Source organism: Filicampus tigris, chromosome 9 (genome assembly GCF_054856515.1).
Source record: "Filicampus tigris isolate MCC_2025a chromosome 9, RoL_Ftig_1.0, whole genome shotgun sequence".
Lineage (NCBI taxonomy): Eukaryota > Metazoa > Chordata > Actinopteri > Syngnathiformes > Syngnathidae > Filicampus > Filicampus tigris.
In genome coordinates, this window is record NC_141225.1 from 21,431,396 (window position 1) to 21,449,645 (window position 18,250).

At 40.4% G+C, this 18,250-nt stretch overlaps 1 protein-coding gene and 3 long non-coding RNA genes across 4 annotated transcripts; 2 read left to right on the forward strand and 2 right to left on the reverse strand.

Annotated features, from left to right (window-relative positions):
• The first annotated feature begins 639 nt into the window (after positions 1–639).
• On the forward strand, positions 640–11,015 carry LOC147142522 (uncharacterized). The gene is made up of 3 exons (XR_015088141.1): positions 640–863; positions 944–1,029; positions 10,869–11,015. It is a non-coding gene; the product is annotated as an uncharacterized LOC147142522 (long non-coding RNA).
• LOC147142523 (uncharacterized) lies at positions 3,288–4,541 on the reverse strand. The gene is made up of 2 exons (XR_015088142.1): positions 4,341–4,541; positions 3,288–4,046 (listed from the first exon to the last, which is right to left on the reverse strand). It is a non-coding gene; the product is annotated as an uncharacterized LOC147142523 (long non-coding RNA).
• A 2,074-nt stretch (positions 11,016–13,089) lies between the features above and the next one.
• On the reverse strand, positions 13,090–14,381 carry LOC147142524 (uncharacterized). Its single transcript, XR_015088080.1, has 3 exons — positions 14,325–14,381; positions 13,486–13,554; positions 13,090–13,185 (listed from the first exon to the last, which is right to left on the reverse strand). It is a non-coding gene; the product is annotated as an uncharacterized LOC147142524 (long non-coding RNA).
• Positions 14,382–15,494: 1,113 nt separating this feature from the next.
• Positions 15,495–17,479, forward strand: prok2 (prokineticin 2). Its single transcript, XM_086040908.1, has 3 exons — positions 15,495–15,717; positions 16,648–16,773; positions 16,985–17,479. Exons 1-3 carry the CDS (start codon positions 15,646–15,648, stop codon positions 17,108–17,110), a joined length of 324 nt encoding a protein of 107 aa, XP_085897034.1. The 5' UTR covers positions 15,495–15,645; the 3' UTR covers positions 17,111–17,479.
• Positions 17,480–18,250: the final 771 nt, after the last annotated feature.

Here is an 18,250-nt window from a genome sequence, read left to right on the forward strand (position 1 = left end):
TGAAGCTTTACGAGAGCTAAATATTAGAAACACCTGTCGAAATGATACGGTGAAGTTGTACTCCACCAAGATGCTTATTGCTGCCTGGATGATGCGGAAATTGTATCAAGCTATTGTGGATAATAGCAGCAGTTTAGAGGCAAGTGCCCCTTGAGAGACACACTTTTTGGGTTCGTATTGCCGTCTGTAGCATAGTTGTTCAAGCTGGAAACACACTTGTCTGTAACATGAGTAAGGTGTCGCATCAAGCCGGATCTTGAAGGGAACGACTGGAATCCTTCTCCCTGCTGTTTGACTTATGCTTGCTTCCACAACGCCGACGAGGAAGCACAGAATCTCTCCCTTGAGGGGTATGTTAAGTATATCATAAAAAAAAAAAGAGCATTGCTTTCAGGTCACGTGACGTCCCAGGCAGCAAGATGATATATACAAGTTCATTTGGAGGGGTCATTTTGTGAGGGGTCAAATAGCAAAGCTACAAAGGTACCAATGAAATGCGCTATATAAATAAAGTTGTATTGTATTGTATTGTATGATGTTTGCCTTGGAATGTCAGTCAGGTGCCTGAGTCAAATTATCAGGATCGTTACTGAAGAGCTGATCATTTGATTCAGGTGTGCCCTGGAGGACCGGATTTGGACACCCCTGGTGTAATGGTTCATTCGCCTGGCTTGTGTGCGGTGAGGCTTCCATGCCGCAGTGAGTTATTCGTCTCAAATATCGCCCCGCAGGGGGCAGAAACGGTGACGGATGATAGTCGGACTAAAATTATGGCCGGACAGGCCTATAGGCGATGACTATTTGGTCCAGCCGGACAAAATGGCGGATAAACGGATGGCGATAAACAGACCGTGATTTTTTTGGTAAAGTGCCCTGCTCTGGGGTTCAGTTCCTACTTATTGATTGTACAAATGTGAGTCTGAATGCTTGTCTGTCACTATAGGTGTCCAGGCTGTGATCGACTGGCGACGAATCCTGAAATCAACTGGATTAGGCTCCAGCTCCCAACGACCTGGAACAGGATAAGCGGTGAGGGTCTGTAGCCCACGTAAACAGATGTGGCTAAAGTAAACAACGTGCTGTTCTTAAGTAGAAGTGTAGATTCTTGCCAAAAAAAAAAGGACTGACTCAACTCCTGTACTCAATTAAAAGCAACAAATTCAATTTTGCCCATTTTGAGGAGTAGAAAATACAGATATCTATTTCCAGATGTATGGACAAAAAGTAAAAGAAAAAAAAAATCACCAGAAAAAAATACATAGCCAAATAATGTACAGATACCTGAAAAATTGTGTTAAATACAGTCGCAAAGTATTTGGACTTCATTACTTTCCAGCACTGCAGCTGAACTGTTATTACATACTCTGTAGTAAATTGTCAAAAATCGTTGACTTAATAATTAATCCATAGTGCTATCCGCACCAGCCCTCTATGCGGCAAGCAATTACAACAGTTAAAAGAAGAGGGCGACGAGTGGGCAGAATATTCAAGTGTGGCTTCCTGCTGCGTGTCATTAGCATGTGATCGCAGCACAGTGATTGGGAGCAGCGGCTCGATGCTCTCGACTCACTTCTCATCAAATTGCAGTGCATGCGTATTTGTCGTACATGTTTACATTCGTGTCGGACACGTTGGATCAAGTCACTGAGATATTTGTGTGCCCAAACAACACGAAGCACCCCGCTCGTGTTCGGCGGAAATCTAAGGCGGCCGCTGTTTGCCCGGAGAGATCAAATTCCCAAATAAAAGCACAATGATGAAGGATTTACCGAGCTGCAGTCTCAGTGCTCATAAAGTGCAACAGTAAATCTCAGCTGAAGAACCTCTTCTTCCTCATGTCTGTCTGTGGGTGGACTTTTTTTTTTTTTTTTAGCAGCTGCTGCAAATATTCAGTTTCGTGACGTGATTGATTGCTTTATTTGAACATAAAAAGAATAAAAGGAATACAATAGATGGAAGAAAAAAAGCGGCAATAAATTACACAATTCGACACAGTTTACGTGTAGGAGGAAGCCAAAAACGGCATGCACTTTAGTCTCAAAATAGATTTTGACTGATATCATGTTAATGCAATACAGTGGTGTCTTCAAATCCAAGTAACCCGTTTTAGGTGTTTTTTAGGCACGAGGTGTGGATCGGATGTTTCTTTTGTTTTGCTTCGACATGCAAGTTTAAACTTGACATACGAGTGCTGTGCTGCATTGTGGCAGGTGATTCAACTCACTTCACAGCAACTTAGTAAGCGTCTGTTTGGCAGATATACAGTCCCCTGCTGTTGATACCCTTGGCCGACCTGTTCGATGTCTGTTGCTCAGTACACCAGTAGTTTATTTTTTTCTTCCTTTTTTTTTTTTTTTTTTTTTTTTTTTTAGGAAATTCCAAATAGTTGTATTGGCTATGATCACTGTTTGTGCAACAGCTCTGTCGATTTTCCCTCTTCTCTCAACTTCAAATTCGTTTGTTTTTCTCCAATGGACAGCTCTCTGGGCTTCATGTTTGCTTAAGAGCAAATGCCGTTTTCACAGGTGAAACCAAAGCAAAAAACAAGTACTAATGGTTTCATTATTGTTAATTGTACTTAATTGTGTCACTACTGCCTGTCTTTCTAAACTGAATGATTATAGAGTGCTTTTCTCCTTAAAAACACTTTGCAACAATTTTTGTCTAGTGTTTTTGGGAGACTTGAACGGACTAATGAAATTCCAATTCATTTCAATGGGGAAAGTTGATTTGGGATACGAGTGCATGGCCCAGGAGCAAATTCATCTTGTATCTCAAGGCACCACTATTAAAGTGTATACAAATATACTCTCTCTGTCCAAATAATTGGCCCATACTGTGCATGTGTACAATATTTCTATTTTAAAGCCCAATATACAGTCTATAAAACCTTATGAACAAAAGCGAAAAAGTCAAAGGAAATTCCTGGTATTCCATTGTCCCGTCATTTGGAATATTTGAAATTAATTCCACCTAATTTACGTTGTTATGTGATGCATGACAAAATGATGCAGGGTAAGGAGACTGCCTTTAAATCCTGATCCGCCTGCCTGTGTGTGCGTGAGTGTGAGCTGTGGAAAGGGTAATTGTTCGTGTGTGTGAGTGTGCACTTCAGTGGTACATAATAAGTATGCATAAGTGTAGTGTTAACATGAGCGGCCGCGCAGTAAATCATTGATGGACCTTGGACCTTGAAAGGCTTGTAAAGCAGCTCTACCTGCAGGTCATACGCTGTGATACGATTCTTCTTGACACCTATTACACATCTACATTTAAACACAATTGCCTCAGGTTGTATTTGTTTTAATAGAACCGTTTCACTTATTCAAACTCGGATGGCGTTTTTATATTAACCAGGCAGTAAAGCACAGAAGGGAGGATATATGTTTTGCTGCCAAAGCTTATGCTCGGAGTGTAGTGGCTTAACGGGGAGCATTGTGTTATCATTTTAGCTAATTACTGCTCAACAAATGCCTTCTCGTTGTCTGTCAACCCGAAAGTGTGTAATCAGTCTTGACCCGTTGTAACTATGCCACTGTATAATAGTCATCCTGTTTAATAATTAACAGGACTCAACCGTGAAGGATTTGCATATCCATTTAAAAAGAGTTTCTGATAACTGCGCTTTCACAGCCCACTGACAACTGAGGAGGGGAGTGAATGTAAAGGGGACTCACAATTATGAAATTGACATTTGTACTGCATGTGCGTCAGTCTCCCAAATAGACGTATGTGTCCTCTGCATTTAACCCAACACAGTCGGGAAGCACAAATTGGAGCAGGGCGGCAGCTTGTTTTCTTCAGGTTTCAGTGTCTTGCTCAAGGGCACCACAGCGGTGGGCGTGAACTGTGACGTCCCATTGCGGCAGGTAGTCTTCTTAATTACTTGGCCATGGCTGCTCACTCGGGCTTGTGGTTGAATGTCTGCCTCACAGTTGAGAGGTGTTCCGGGTTCCAAACTTATGCTCAGACATTCTTGAAATTTGCATCTTCTTCTTGCTCTTGTATGTTTTTTTTCTTCGGGTCCTCCGGCTTCCTCCAACATTCTAGAAGGGTGCATATTAGGTTAATTGACACTTGCCCATAGATGTGAATGTGAAAGGTTATTTATTAATATTTGTCCTGTGATTGGCTGGCAACCAATTCATGGCATATACTGACTTACTCTGCACATACAGAGAGTTTAAGTATAACTTGATGGTATATACAAGGAAACAGCAGTACTATTATGAGGGAAAAAAGTTCAGCTTTGAGCATTAAGTCATTATTTTACAAGCATAAAAATATACCTACATAAATCTTGAAGCATTGAGCTAAAAAAAAAAAAAAAGTGAATTTACCTCTTTATAGGTTTGGTTGATTTAGCTTTTTGTTTTCAGTTTATTTCGGACATCCAGATAAGTAAACAACCATCCCATATCTGGGACAGTGAAAACAAACCAGAAACAATGTTGATTATGATTCAAAAGACATTGGGCGATCCGGGCACATGGCGTGACTCTGCGCCTGTATTGGTAATCGCCGTTGTGGGTGTGATCACAACCAACTTCAATCATGGTCAAAGTGGCTCCTCTCATTCCCTTTTTAAATGTCGCATAATAGTCGCGCACTGACAGACTCGACATGGACAAAGCGGGCACACGAAGCTCTAAAATGTCTGCGCTTTGAAGTGAGCACTAGGAGACCATCCCCCAGCCCCAATCGTATGCGTTTCTTGGACAAAGCAAATTGTGCTCGTGTGTTCAACACATCTTTTTTTGTAAAACATTTCATACAAAAGCATGCCCTATTCATCATAAATGACAGACACAATTGTGTGTTTGTGTCGCTTCAGTTAAAGAGCTTCATCAGTGTTTCCCGACCTTTAGGAAGACATTTCACGTGAGAAAGATTTCAAAGCATAGACAAAACAAAATGTCACAAAAAGCATGAATTCTGAAATGATGATGATCTCCTAATCATTGTTCTTCCAACCAGGAATGAATCTTTTTAAAAATGTTGTCTGTAAGAAAAAAAGGATTTCTGCGGAACAAAAAGCAAGGAAATAAACACCGCTATTTTCACTCGATCGTTCTTTTGCTCTTTTAAGACCCAGACAGTATTTGCCTCATTTTTATAACGCTAGTGGCGCAAGTTGCCATAGAACTGTGAACAGAAGCTCGCTATTCAACCTTGAATTTCTGAGATGACCAAATCCGTGGAGTCTTATGACAACGTGAGTTTTTGTTTGTGTGTTTGAATGTAAGGCTAGGGAACACACTTTGTTCAGCTGACAGTCCCCTGATGACGCCTCTATTCAAGCTGGCAGCGGCCATCGCTCACTGGCAAACTCGTGCGCAAGGCTGACAATTTGGCCTGACTCCCAATGTGGGTTTCCATTTGGGAGCGCTCCAAACAAAACAGCGAGTGCTCCGCCAGGCACTGAGGAAGGCTAAACATAAACTCATTCATTTGGCTGACCCTGGACTGTCAATTGTTACCTCTGGCAGGTAAAATGGAATCCAATCCGAGGTCAAAGTGTTCCTCCTGAAAGCTCCCTTGCTGCATCAACAAGATGACTCTCCGGCTAAAGAACATAGCCAGCATGTGTTTGAGGCGCCGATTAGATAACCAAGTGTTGAATCGAAGAATTGGAAGCAACACCCGTTTGGCTGCCACTCTTACTCCTGAAAAGAAGTCACTTCCTCCTCATATTGTGTCACTAACAAGTCTATTGTTTCCTGTCTCGGTTACTGACACTTACTGTCGGATGTGCTTTTGTCTACAGACAATAATTTCAACATCACAGACAACAAATGACAACAACGGGGGGGGGAAAAAAGCATCAAGCGATCCATTCTTTTTTTTTTCTTCCTGTATATCATGCACTGTTTCACTGCAGGGGCTGTATGTAACCTTTATGAAAGTTGACTAATGGCACATTTACATGAGAATGAGCAAGTAAGAACGTTAGAGTTTGTTATTTTGCAGTTTTCGAAAAATGCAGACTACCGTGCTTAAACAGTATGCACTTCACCAGTAAAGCGTTGTCAAGTTGATTATTTTGAACACGCAATGTTCACTGCTTATGAAAGCAGACCGATGATCATTTTTGTTCGATCAAAATAAGATATTTGCAAACATTTGCTTTTACTTTGGAAAAAAATTATCAATATTTTTCCCTATTTTCGGGACATGTTATGAACCAAACCAGTAACTGAATCATATCCAATTATTATTTTTGGGGGGGGGTGGGGGATTATGGTCAGTTTAATTTATTACAAAAATAATCATTATTTACAGTCTTAATATGAATAACCTGCAACGTCAACTCCAGGTTATCACGCAGTCAACTCACCGCCACGGATGGCTGTAGATGTCAAAGATCCATTTTTACTGAATGGGTTTGCTCAATCCAGCCTCCCCCATCACCAAAATGTGGACAAGGGCTGTAGAAAATGGATGTCAAATATTTAAACAGCATACAGCTTTCCTTGCATGTGGCATGTTATTGGCTGTTGATGCGATCAGCTTGTAGCGTTGACATTTCGCCTGCCTCTTGCCTGGTAAAAAAAAAAATCTCTTGCAACACCTCACAGTTTATCTCTGCAAGTTGTCCGATTGCGCGATCGTCACAGATGAGCAGCACAGCAGTGAAGCATCTGCAGCTGTTACAGCTGCGCCGTTCTCCTCAGCGGTGACTGATAATGAAGATAACAAAGGAGAAGAGCGAGGAGATTGGAAACCTGAGGGGACGTGGAGGGAAAATAAAGGTGCTTCTGCTGTGATATTAAATCCACAAGTGAGAGCTCGCTGCGCACTGGCGTGATTGTGCTTCGGCTTCAACGGCTGCGTGATTATTTTTGCGAGCCTTATAAGTTGCGCTGAGAAGCTTCTCCTCTGCAGCGGGGAGCGTAATGAGATGTTGAGAGAAGATGGAGTGCGTCGTCTTACTTGAGGCTTTGGGTGTTTGGATTCATAAGTGGGCGTGGAAGATTGGGGGCGCATGGGTTGCTCCATTCCGAAGACATCAGTAGACTACGAGGCATGTGAGCGAGCGGCGTGGCGTGCTGCTGCCAACTAGCATTCCTGGTGCTGCATATTGAGCGTCTCTCCTGCAGAGCACCACAGGCTCCTCCGAGTCAGCCAGCCGGTGAATCATTTATGTGCTCGCTGCTGCTTGCCAATGCGTGTATGGCACCATTTTTTTTGTTGTTGTTGTTGTTGTTGTACTGAGAGGAGATTTAGGGGCGAGACGGATATATCCACTGAATGGAATTCTGCTGCAGAGCATTGTTTGTCCAAGTCTCAAAAGCTCAAGCAAACAAACGGCCTCTTGCGTCAAGGCCTGATTGGAATGTAGGAGACACAAGCTGAGCCCACTAACATCACCTGGCCACATCTTTCCACAAGCGCGACACACAAAGTCATGCGGGTGTCTGCTGGCTAAAAGATAGTAGCAGCCTGTGGCCGTCTCGTATGTTTCATCGGCGTTGGAACTCATGTCTGTTGTTGGGTAGGGTATATCTGATGGGTAGGATTTCTATGAATGTGAAAACAGGCTGTGCTCTTCTCATGCTGCTGCTGCTGCTGCCGTGGAAACAGGCAGGCAGGCGGCCAGCAGATAAACCATTAAACTCTTTGTGGCGCTCCTATCATCTGTGATTGGTGGGTGTACAGTGACTTGATAAAACATATTCTTTACACAGATGACTCTACTATTATTATGGTTATTCTTGGATTTATTTGACATGCACAGTTAATCTGCACGCTCAATCCAAAACTTTAGGGACACCTTAGATCCAACACAGGAGCTGGATCACAAGACAAAAACATTCACACTCATATTCACACCTTTGGACAAATTTCTTAGGTTAACTCAACATGCATGGTTTTGGGATGTGGCAGGAAGCCAGAGACACAGAAAAAAATCCGGCAAGCACGATGACTAAAGTACATTAGAGATAGACCCGTATGTTTTTTTTTCAGGACTGAAACCGATTATTAGTAGTCAAGTAGGCCGCTAACCGATATTTGGATCCGATATTCATTTTCAGTAGAAACGAAAATATTGTCGTCAAAATCTACAAAATGTAAAATTCGTAACTTTTGTCGAAGCATCGTAAAGCAGATGTTTTTGAGCATTTTTTTCTGATTTGCATAATGTTGATTTTTTTTTATCATTATTATAAATTTTTGACATTATACATCTTTATTGCAAAATTCAAACCAAGTTGAAGGAGCTCTCAGCGTCATCAGAATGTCTTAAAATGTTAAATGAAAACAATAGTTCCTTAGAGTTTTCTACAGTAAATAAAGTTCCCCTAAAATTTCAAAATGACAGAAATTCCACTTACCTTGGTTTTGATTTCAAACAAAAACACAAGTTGCAGAGTGTTCCCCGCATTAGAATATCTTGTAAAGTTAGCTGAAAATTTAAGTAAATAGTTACTTGAAATTAACACAGTTTTAAATTCATTTACCATCGGCCATCAGATTTAAAAAAAAAACAAAAAAAAAACGATACACCGATATTCATCAAAATGCCGATAATTGGCCTGGCCAATCGGTCTATCCCTACAGTACATACAAACTACACGCACAGAGAACCTATGCAAACCTATGCCCAGAAATTAGTTAAATTAAAAATATAATACTGTATATATTTCACATACAAAGATAGTTTTTTTTTTCTCGGTTGTAGAAAACACAAGATGTTGAAACATTCATAATTGATTTCATTTTAACAGCATATCTTCACTGTCTAGCAAGCAAGAAGAACCCTGTCTTCAAATTCTCATTTTCTTCCTTTCCTTTCCTTTTTCATGCAGATCCCCCCCCCCCCCGTGTATTTTTTTTTTCCGGATACAACTGACTATACTGAAAACATTTTCTGTCTCCTTGGCCTTTATTTCCCCGTCTCCAACGTGACGTCAGTGTTGTGGAAGCGTACGCATAACATTTTTAGTCCAATTGCACCACCTTGTGGTTTAATAGCAGTTTAAAAAAAAAAAACCAAAGCGAGCGCTGCCTGCGCTCCTGGGCCCCGAAATAAATCAGTTCAGTAGTGTAGACAGTCATTTCCTTTGGCAATGAAACTTGATATGACTCTCCCCTGGCCTCGCTTTATTAAGTCTTGAAATGAGTTGTCAGGGGTTGAGGGGAATATGCTTAAATGCGATCAGAGCTGACACCCTGTGGTGAAGTGTCACTGCTGGTGATCTACTTCAAATCCTTTCTTAAAAACAAACCCCAAAAAAGCAAGACGGTGGATAAGCAAGGACATGTTATTAAATAATTGATACATATAAAATGAATAATAAATCATACTGTATAAATAACAGTAATTCAAATGTGCATTTTTAAAAAAAAAAATCTTGACTTGCACTGGGGCGGCACGGTGGTGGACTGGTTAGCACGTCCGCCTCACAGTTCAGAGGTCGTGGGTTCGATCCCGGCCCCGGCCTCCCTGTGTGGAGTTTGTATGTTCTCCCCGTGCCTGCGTGGGTTTTCTCCGGGTACTCCGGTTTCCTCCCACATTCCAAAAACATAGAAAGCATGGTAAGTTGCATGTTGGACTCTCTAAATTGCCCCTAGGTGTGATCGTGAGTGCAACCAATTCAGGGTGTCCCCCGCCTACTGCCCGAAGACAGCTGGGATAGGCTCCAGCACGCCCCGCGACCCGTGTGAGTTTAAGCGGTATCGATAATGGATGGATGGATGGATTGACTTGCACTGACAGTGAGCCAATGACGTCATTAGAATGCAGTTCGGGGTTGTAGCCTTGCCCTTCATGGAGATCACCAATTTGATGGATGGTTGAGGTTGGAATGCTTGCATTCTTCTGTGGAAGAAAAATGTCCATTGGCTGTGAAAGGCTGTGCATTTTAAATCTGAGGGTTAAAGAAAGAAACAGTGGGTGCATTTTGCTGCTTAACTTATATTCCACAAACGCAATATTAATCAGAATGCCGTATTTCAACTAGTGGGCCTGCACAGAACATATTCTGGAAAAAATATGTTTGGATTGACTTCTTCTTTAAGGAATTAAAAAAATCAAGATCATGGAAGTTTGCACCCCTGGGTGGAACTATTGCATATAATGATTAAAAATTAAAATACATTACATATAAAATAAATATAAATTCTAGGGTGTTTGGAGGCAACGCGCTGGAATCCAGATAATGTTTCTCGAGGAGTCACTTTGCAGTCTGGGCTTGTCTCCCCTTGCTGCAGGAAGCATGAAATAGAGAACCTACATTGATGAGCAGCAAAAGTGATACATCAAGTAAGAAAAAAGGACGATTGCACTTGAAAAAAGAAAATGTAGTTAGCAAAGTTGATGTAAGAACCTGGTGATGAGATGATGATGAAACCGCATGATAAAGGAAAAGATTATGTAACCCCGTTTGTAAAACCATGTTCAATGCTGAAACCCAAATGTTGTTCTGTGGCTCGATCGATTTTTTTACTTATATTCGTGGTGGAATGACAAATAACATTAAAACGCCAAGGAAAAACATTCTTCAGAATTATAAAAGTCTCACAAGATTTGCTAAAAATTTTGTTTTTTTTTCTGAAAAAAAAAAAAAAAAAAAAAACGCAAGATTTTTTTTCTGTTTATCTTTCTCTCAGTTTTTTTTTCACCATACACCTTGACAGAACATCTTTATTGGCACTGTCATCCTTGTCATCATCAACAGGTAAAATTATTCTAATGTCCCATCAATATGCCGGAGAATTCATAGTGTCTGAGATGGGCAACACCAGCTGGGCCCTTCCATCTGCATCCGTCCACCTCTTTCTAATGATAGGGATGAAGGTAAATTGGGCATCTGGTGCCTGGAGTCAAACTCATCTGTTTCTCTGTTGCCTGCTCCCTCAACCAGTTTCTTACTGCATGGCTGAACTGTGGTGGAGTCCGTCACAGCCTGCCCGAGCACCAACGTGCACGCTTGTAAGCCGCAGCCGCACATCTGCATCCATCTCAGGCATGTTCATTTATCATACATAGACTCACAAAGATGCACAAATTCAGCGTGACTGTGATTTTACATTCGCTTTTACTATGTTTTATTAAAATTCATTGTCATGATCAAGGATTTTCTCTGCCTTTGCAAGTTCAGGCAGCCTAAAGTCATAATAGAACTTGACAGTCAGAAAAGTGGCAGGTGAAGAAGAATCGTGTTCATGTTCGAGGAAAAAAAAAAAAACAACCTTTTGTGATCATGGAAAAAACTGCGGTTGCGCCACATTTATTGCTAATTTCAATTGATTATATCATACCACATTTCTCCTCTTTGCCATCATACGTAACCACAAAGTCTGCTGAAGTCTTGACATTTACTAAGGTCTGCTGGGATATGAGGTCGAGTGTGACAATGTTAAAAAGAACAAAATCACCAAAATTTTGATCAGGAGTGGAAACCAAGTTGAAAAAAAATGCGGAACAACCGACAAATCATTTTACTTGAGCGGTTTCGTTGTGTGAAAGTAGACATTGTACTCAATGTTACAGATAATGCGTGCAATTTCTAGTACACCTAAAAAAAAAAAAAAAAAAGCTTTTATTTAAAAAAAATTTAAATAAAGTGACTTGTGTCTGTGCATCTATGCAACAAGGATTCTTTTCATACAGCACAAGAGGAGCACTTCATACGATAAGGAACCAAGCCGCTTGCAAAAAAAATATATATATTTTTCCATCCTCATGGACCTTGAGGGCTGAGCCGGGTTCTTTTGTGGCTCTGTGACAGGGAGGTTTGCTCTCTCACCGCACATCCTCCACTCAATTAGCCGCACTCACGCCAACGCCTCCCTGATGACAGCTGGGAGGCAGACAAGAGGAAGAAGCAAAGCATCCTGGGAAGCCAGAGAACTGCTCTCAATGTCTGACAACATTAGATTACTGTCCAAACAAAGGAGTACATACTGCACGGGGGCACACTACTTTGTTTGTCAAGGTCAGGTTGGTACGATTAGAAATAATTCTAATTGGATGAGCTGTCATCTTTGCACGTCATTATTTATTGATAATGTCAAAAAACATGAGTCCCTCGTTAATGTTGCCAACCCATTATCTTTACACACTGAAAATATTACTCTCTTCTTATTCTCTTTCACACTATCCTACAGTTTATATTATATACTTACTAAGCTCGATCCATATATGCTGGAAGATCAAGTGCATGTCAAACAAACTCATTACCTGTAGGGACAATTGGAGTTAGTGAACATAAAAATACAATGCACACACTGGGCATTAATGAGCACTACGATAAATGACTATAGGCAAACAATTTAAGCCTCCTCGTCAAAATTGCGAATTACAAAGGAAAACCGCTCACTCACGCGAATGAGTCCCTTTTGAAAGCGACAAAAGAAAACATAAAACACCTGAGTTGTCATAAGAGGACATTATGTAAAATATACATTTGCCTGTAAGCAAACCAAATTGCTGACGTCTGTTCACATGAAGTCAATGTGAACAGATGGCGAGGCAGAGAGGGGAAATAAGACATTTGAGCATTATAGGAAATTTCCCCGGCAGTCTTGGCCGATGACAGCAGAGCTGCGGGCAAATAAAACACATGCCAGAGACTGCTTATCCTTAATATTAGCTTCATCAAGAAAAGATAGTTTTAGCCTAAATGAGAGTCTAATTTAAACTCAACATTACATAATGTTTTCTTACAACAGAGTAAATGGGTATATAATTCTGATGAGGCTCAAAATTTTTTTAATATCAATCATCTCCACACATCAATTTCCAAAAGCCTTCATATGTCGGTGAACGATTTCTAATCATATACTGTATTTATATCTGAAAGTCAGGAACGCATCTATTTCCAAATGTCTTAGCGTGTTGAAAATGTCATCTGTTCAAAGGCCATTAAGTGGGCCTTTTTTTCCCCCCCGTTGATACGTTCACATTTCATTTCATTATTTTTAAACTTTAGGACAACAAATCCACTTTTACAACAAAGAGATTCAACTTGTGTTTTGGATTTATTGAGGCCAAAGTGTATAAATGATACCATTTTTAACTCTGACTTATTCCCATCTGGGGCAGCACAAGAGGTGTGTGGTTGGTGCGGCCGTCTCACAGTTCTGAAGTCCTGGGCTGGATTGTCACCACTGTCAATTTGGTTACTCGTGGCTCGTACTTTACTGTAGTCAGTTACACATGACAGCTGCACAGTCGGCCTGACAGAAAAGAGAATCAATTCATAAATTTTGTTGCTTTAAAAAGGATAGCACAGCCTTAAATGCAGATTGGGTTGCCATTTATCCCCCCTATAATCAAAAATGGAAAAGAAAGTAAAGCTCAATGAAATTGTCAGTGTCTTATTGTTTTCTTTTGTTCTACAACTGTAGGAGTGTAGTTGGAAAAAGATACCGGAATCTGTGTAACCATGGGGACTGTTTATTGACGCATTCCAGATTCAACATAGAGTTACTGTAGGGACATCAACAACAACTTTGATATTTATTCAAAGCTTTGACCTTTTCTCAGTGGACTTGCTCATGTTTTTCTCGTACTCCGCTGGGATAGGCTTTGGCTCATCAGCGACCCTGAACAGGATGAAGGGTAGAAAATGGATAGATGGATTTACCACCACCTATTGACACGATTGCAGAACGAGTTTTGTTGAATTTTGTTGGAGCACGTTCATGATAACAATTTGCACCACCCCAACCTTGAGTTCTCCAAAGTTGGACCAATTCATTGCATCTTTTGAAAGGAGAAGGCCTGAGTTTTTATAGTGTTGGGGTGGAACAAAAGATCTGCCCTACCCTTGACTTTGCATGCGGGAGCTCCGGTGTATCAGAAAATGAGATCGAAACAAACCAAGACAAGGATGAAAGCACAATAAAGTTGCGGAATTTAGATAGGGCTAAGTTAGCTGATGAGTGTACATTCATTTGTATTACAATAAATGAATATATATATATATATATATAGGTTTACATTATTGCATGGTGGCCTTGTTGTTACATTTTGTCAGCATAGTGGTCAGTTGCCAACGAAACCGCTGATCAAAGCAATTGGTCCTTGTGCAGTATGGCAAAATCGTGCCAGGTGGATTGTCGCATGAGCGAGGTATGAATAGGAGAGACAGCCTTTGTGGAAAGAATAGTAGTACAAGCACTAGAGGCTGCATTAGCTGTGACCTTGTAGCGTACTAAAAGGAAGCGTACAAGGCTTGTGATGGAAAACATTTTGACTTGTTTGGATTTCAGTATGATCGAAGCGAAACAACAATTCCAAATTCCTGGTTTCATGTATTTTCATGTTTTCTTGTGGTCTGCGCCTAGTCTTGCTGGTTAGGTTTTTTTCTTACCACCTATTCTTGTTAGCCTGGTCCCTTGCGTAAAGCGATCAGCTCCGTCCAACCGCTTGTGTCTGGTCCAGGTGTTTCTTGTTGTCCTGTCAGTTTGGTTGTTAGTTCCCTGGTTTCTTTCAGTCCTTGTTTGTTGCTTCTATTTTTGTCTGGTCTTGTTCCAACTTCCCACGTGACTCCCCCTGTTTTTTTCTTGGCTATTTTGTTTTGTTTTTGGGACATAAGTACATTGTGTTATTGAGTGCATCCTGCAGTCCTGCCTTGCATTTGGGTTTGCTTTTTTACTCAAAGCAATAGGTATAACTCACAGTGCGATGACACAGATTCTGTCATTTTAAATGACTAATTGGTCACCAGGCGATAACAAATGATGTCAAACTCAACAAAGCATTTTGTGATCTTAGCTGTTGAGTTGAGCAACATAATATTACGTTTTGGGGACCAGTTTGTCCAGGAAGTTTGAGTTTGTTTTTCCCCAAAAAATTTGGACTGCACAAATGAAGTAATGCTATTGTTCCCATTGTTTCTACTGAGGTGAAAATGAAAAGCCAGAAAAAAAGAGAAACCTATAAAAATGAAACCAAAAAAGCAAATGTTTTCCAGGCTGGATGCAATTATTGCAAGGAAAGATTTGGGTAAAATTTGTATTCACTTTGCTCTATTTCAACTCTGGCTGCTCCAATTATTAGGTAACGTCAAAGTGATGTTTGATTTCATTCTAAGCTCTGTATCTTATCTACACTGTATCCTCCACTGGTTGATTCCTCTTTTCGCTAACCCAAATATAAAGGAATTGGTCTCGCTGTTTCAGTGCTTTTAGACGAGTGAGTTACTGCTCTGAAAACGGCCAGTATGCGAGCAACAATAACTACTTATACAAAAATAGTATCCCACATTCATGTTTATGATTGAAAATGAAGGTACTCTCATTGGAATGTGGTTGAAGTGGCTGTGAAAGGATGAAATGAAAGCTTCGGCCTTGGAATGTGAAAAGGTAACTATGAGGGAAAAAAAATATCGGGTTTATCCAGAGTTGATGTTACAGAATGCTCCCATGCAATCAGAGTCAGTGCGAGCTCTAAGAGGGTAAAAGACATGAGTATTGTCATTGGTGTTACTTGTATATATATTTTTTCTTTTGAAAAGCTTTGCCGATGCGAGTGAGTCACAATGAGTCTGAATGGCGGGCCGGGTTTATAAACGTGCACCGGGTCACTTTTCTCTAGTCGGTCACGTATGCACGTGTGGCAAAGTCTGACTCCCTTGTCAGCTTTTAGTTGTTACCTTGAAAGACGCGGCAGCACGGAGACACCTCTTCATCATGAAGTCTTTCTTTCTGCTGCTCTTCTTCCTGCTGTTGGTGTCCCATGGGTCTTCAGCCGTCATCACAGGGGTAAGTCGAAAACAAACAGGGTATATGACAATCATTCATATTTGGGCAAAGATTTAAGGAGAGGAGAGGACAATAAGAGAGGAAATGAGGAAACATGTGTCACCAGTTGAATTATTCTTAGGATACACTTTGTGTTAAGGTCTATAACAGAACCACAAATGTTCTTTTTTATTAGGACTAAATAAGAAAATAAATACATACAGTTTTTTTTTGTTTAAATGTTGTTGTTTTTTTTATGTTTTCCCAATTTTTGGATTGTTGTGCTTGGTGTAAACTCCGGCATTGTTTAAACTGGCATTCCTGAAATTTGATTTTTGGTATGTATAAGAAGAGGATTACAATAAAGTAAATATTTCACTTTTTATGGTAAATAAATATTGTATAGCTGTGTATATTTAAAATAAAATCCCATTCCAAACATGCTGAAGATTTTGCCTTGGATTGTCTAAATAAAATCACGTAGTATGACAACCTTGCCCAGGTGAATGGTAAATTAGTGTTTTCCTTTCCCGACTGGCACATAAAACTATTCAAATTATCCCCTAATGTTGTTATCGCAGCAAAATTAAAGTCATTGCTAAGTCTGACACTTACATCTGAAATAAATCACCAACTGTTTGCCATGTTCTGTTGTAATGATGTGACAAATATTGTATTGCTTTGTACTATTAATATTTGTTATTAGATCAAACATTTGCCACTTAACTGAGAAATGATCATACTAATGGTAATGCAACACAGCAAATAGCAGATTAAAAAAAATTGAGCAAATGAAAATGTATCCCTGATTGAAGACGGTGTTATGTAAAATCCTAATATTCAACTTCACGAAGGTTCAAATTGTACATTTAAGTGACATCACAGGTGTTACCAAATTGGTAACTTATTATGATGTTGCACGCACAGCTATCCATCTGTGTGTGTGTCCAGGCATGTGAGAAGGACTCCCAGTGTGGAGGAGGAATGTGCTGTGCGGTGAGTTTGTGGATTCGCAGCCTGCGTATGTGTACGCTGATGGGAGCGGAAGGAGACGACTGTCACCCCATGAGCCACCATGTGAGACCATCTCTCGATATTTTCCCGCAGCAAGCATGAAACACCCTGATACCGACTTTTTGCCGGTGTCATGATTGTGATCGCAAAAGAATAACATTCCGTTTCGTCCATTCATATTCCTTATTGCGAGCAATCCCAGCATCCATTTTAAACATATTGTTGCATAGCTTCCACGTCGTAAATAAAGCTAATTGTATATTCTTTTGCCCAGGTTCCTTTCAATGGGAAAAGATTTCATCACACATGCCCCTGTCTACCCAACCTGTCATGCATCACTATAGAGGAGGGACGATCGAAATGTCTCTCATCGTATCGGAGAGATCAAGACTACATCTGAAGAGCAATTTTCCTGCTGCCACTGTAAAATGCTTCCCGGTTAATGTATTTCTTCAAACGTTTTTAATAATGAGCTATATTTGATACGGCAACACGTTGTGGTACAGTGTTGGCCGTGTCTGTCTCACAGTTCTGAGGTTCAGGGTTCAAATCTCTGCCCCCGCTTTCCTGTATGGAGTTTGCACTGTATGTTCTCCCTGTGCTTGCCTGAGTTTTCTCCGGCAGTTTCCACATTCCAAAAACATGCATGTCAGGCACAATAAAAACTCTAAATTGTCCATAGGTGTGTAGGCTACTGTAAGTGGGTGCGAATGCTTGCTTGTCTATGTGTGCCTTGTGACGGACTGGCAACCAGTCCAGAGTGTGCAAAAATAAAAACGTTACTGGTTTAGTTGCCTTACTGGAGTGAAAATGCTTGTTACAGAACTTTATAGTGAAGCAACCCTCACTAGAGAATCAACATTTAAAGTGAAAAAATGATTTATAATTTAACATGATAAAATATATATTTTCTAAAAATTGGGAAAGCATTGAACACCGCCACCCCCCCCCCCCCCCCTTTTTTTTAAATCTCTCATTTCACAAAAAGCATTGCACACAGACCCAAGCTAATTGCGGGAGAGTAACGACAATCTGCATATTTGCCTATTGAAATGCACTTGAATTGCTGATTAACCTACAATATGCATTGCGCAAGCATTTTTGTGGGTTGGAACTTCCGCCTATGGCCGGCCCGGAGTGACGGATCTGCCAAGCCCATCTAGTAGATCTTGACAATAAAACCATCCAAAATAAATACAGTCAATAGTTTATTCACATGTTATTTTAAGCCCTAAAATAACAGGTGAATTCTGTGAAGTATTCCAATTTAGGACTTGTTAGTTGTCAAATGTCAATATATAACCAACATGTTAAATACATGTCATATAAAACTAAAACGGCCAGTACAGTACAGTATAGTGAGCTTGCGCTTAAAGCTAAAGATGGTCCAAGTTTTCTCTAGTAATGCAACGTTTCATGAGCGTCTGACTTGTTACTGCTTGCAATCGACGATTGTTCAAAAGAAAATCAGTCCTAAAAGAGGCAAACCAGAGGTAACCAAAGAAGCAAAAAATATGAAGATACTCAACTCACCAGAAAT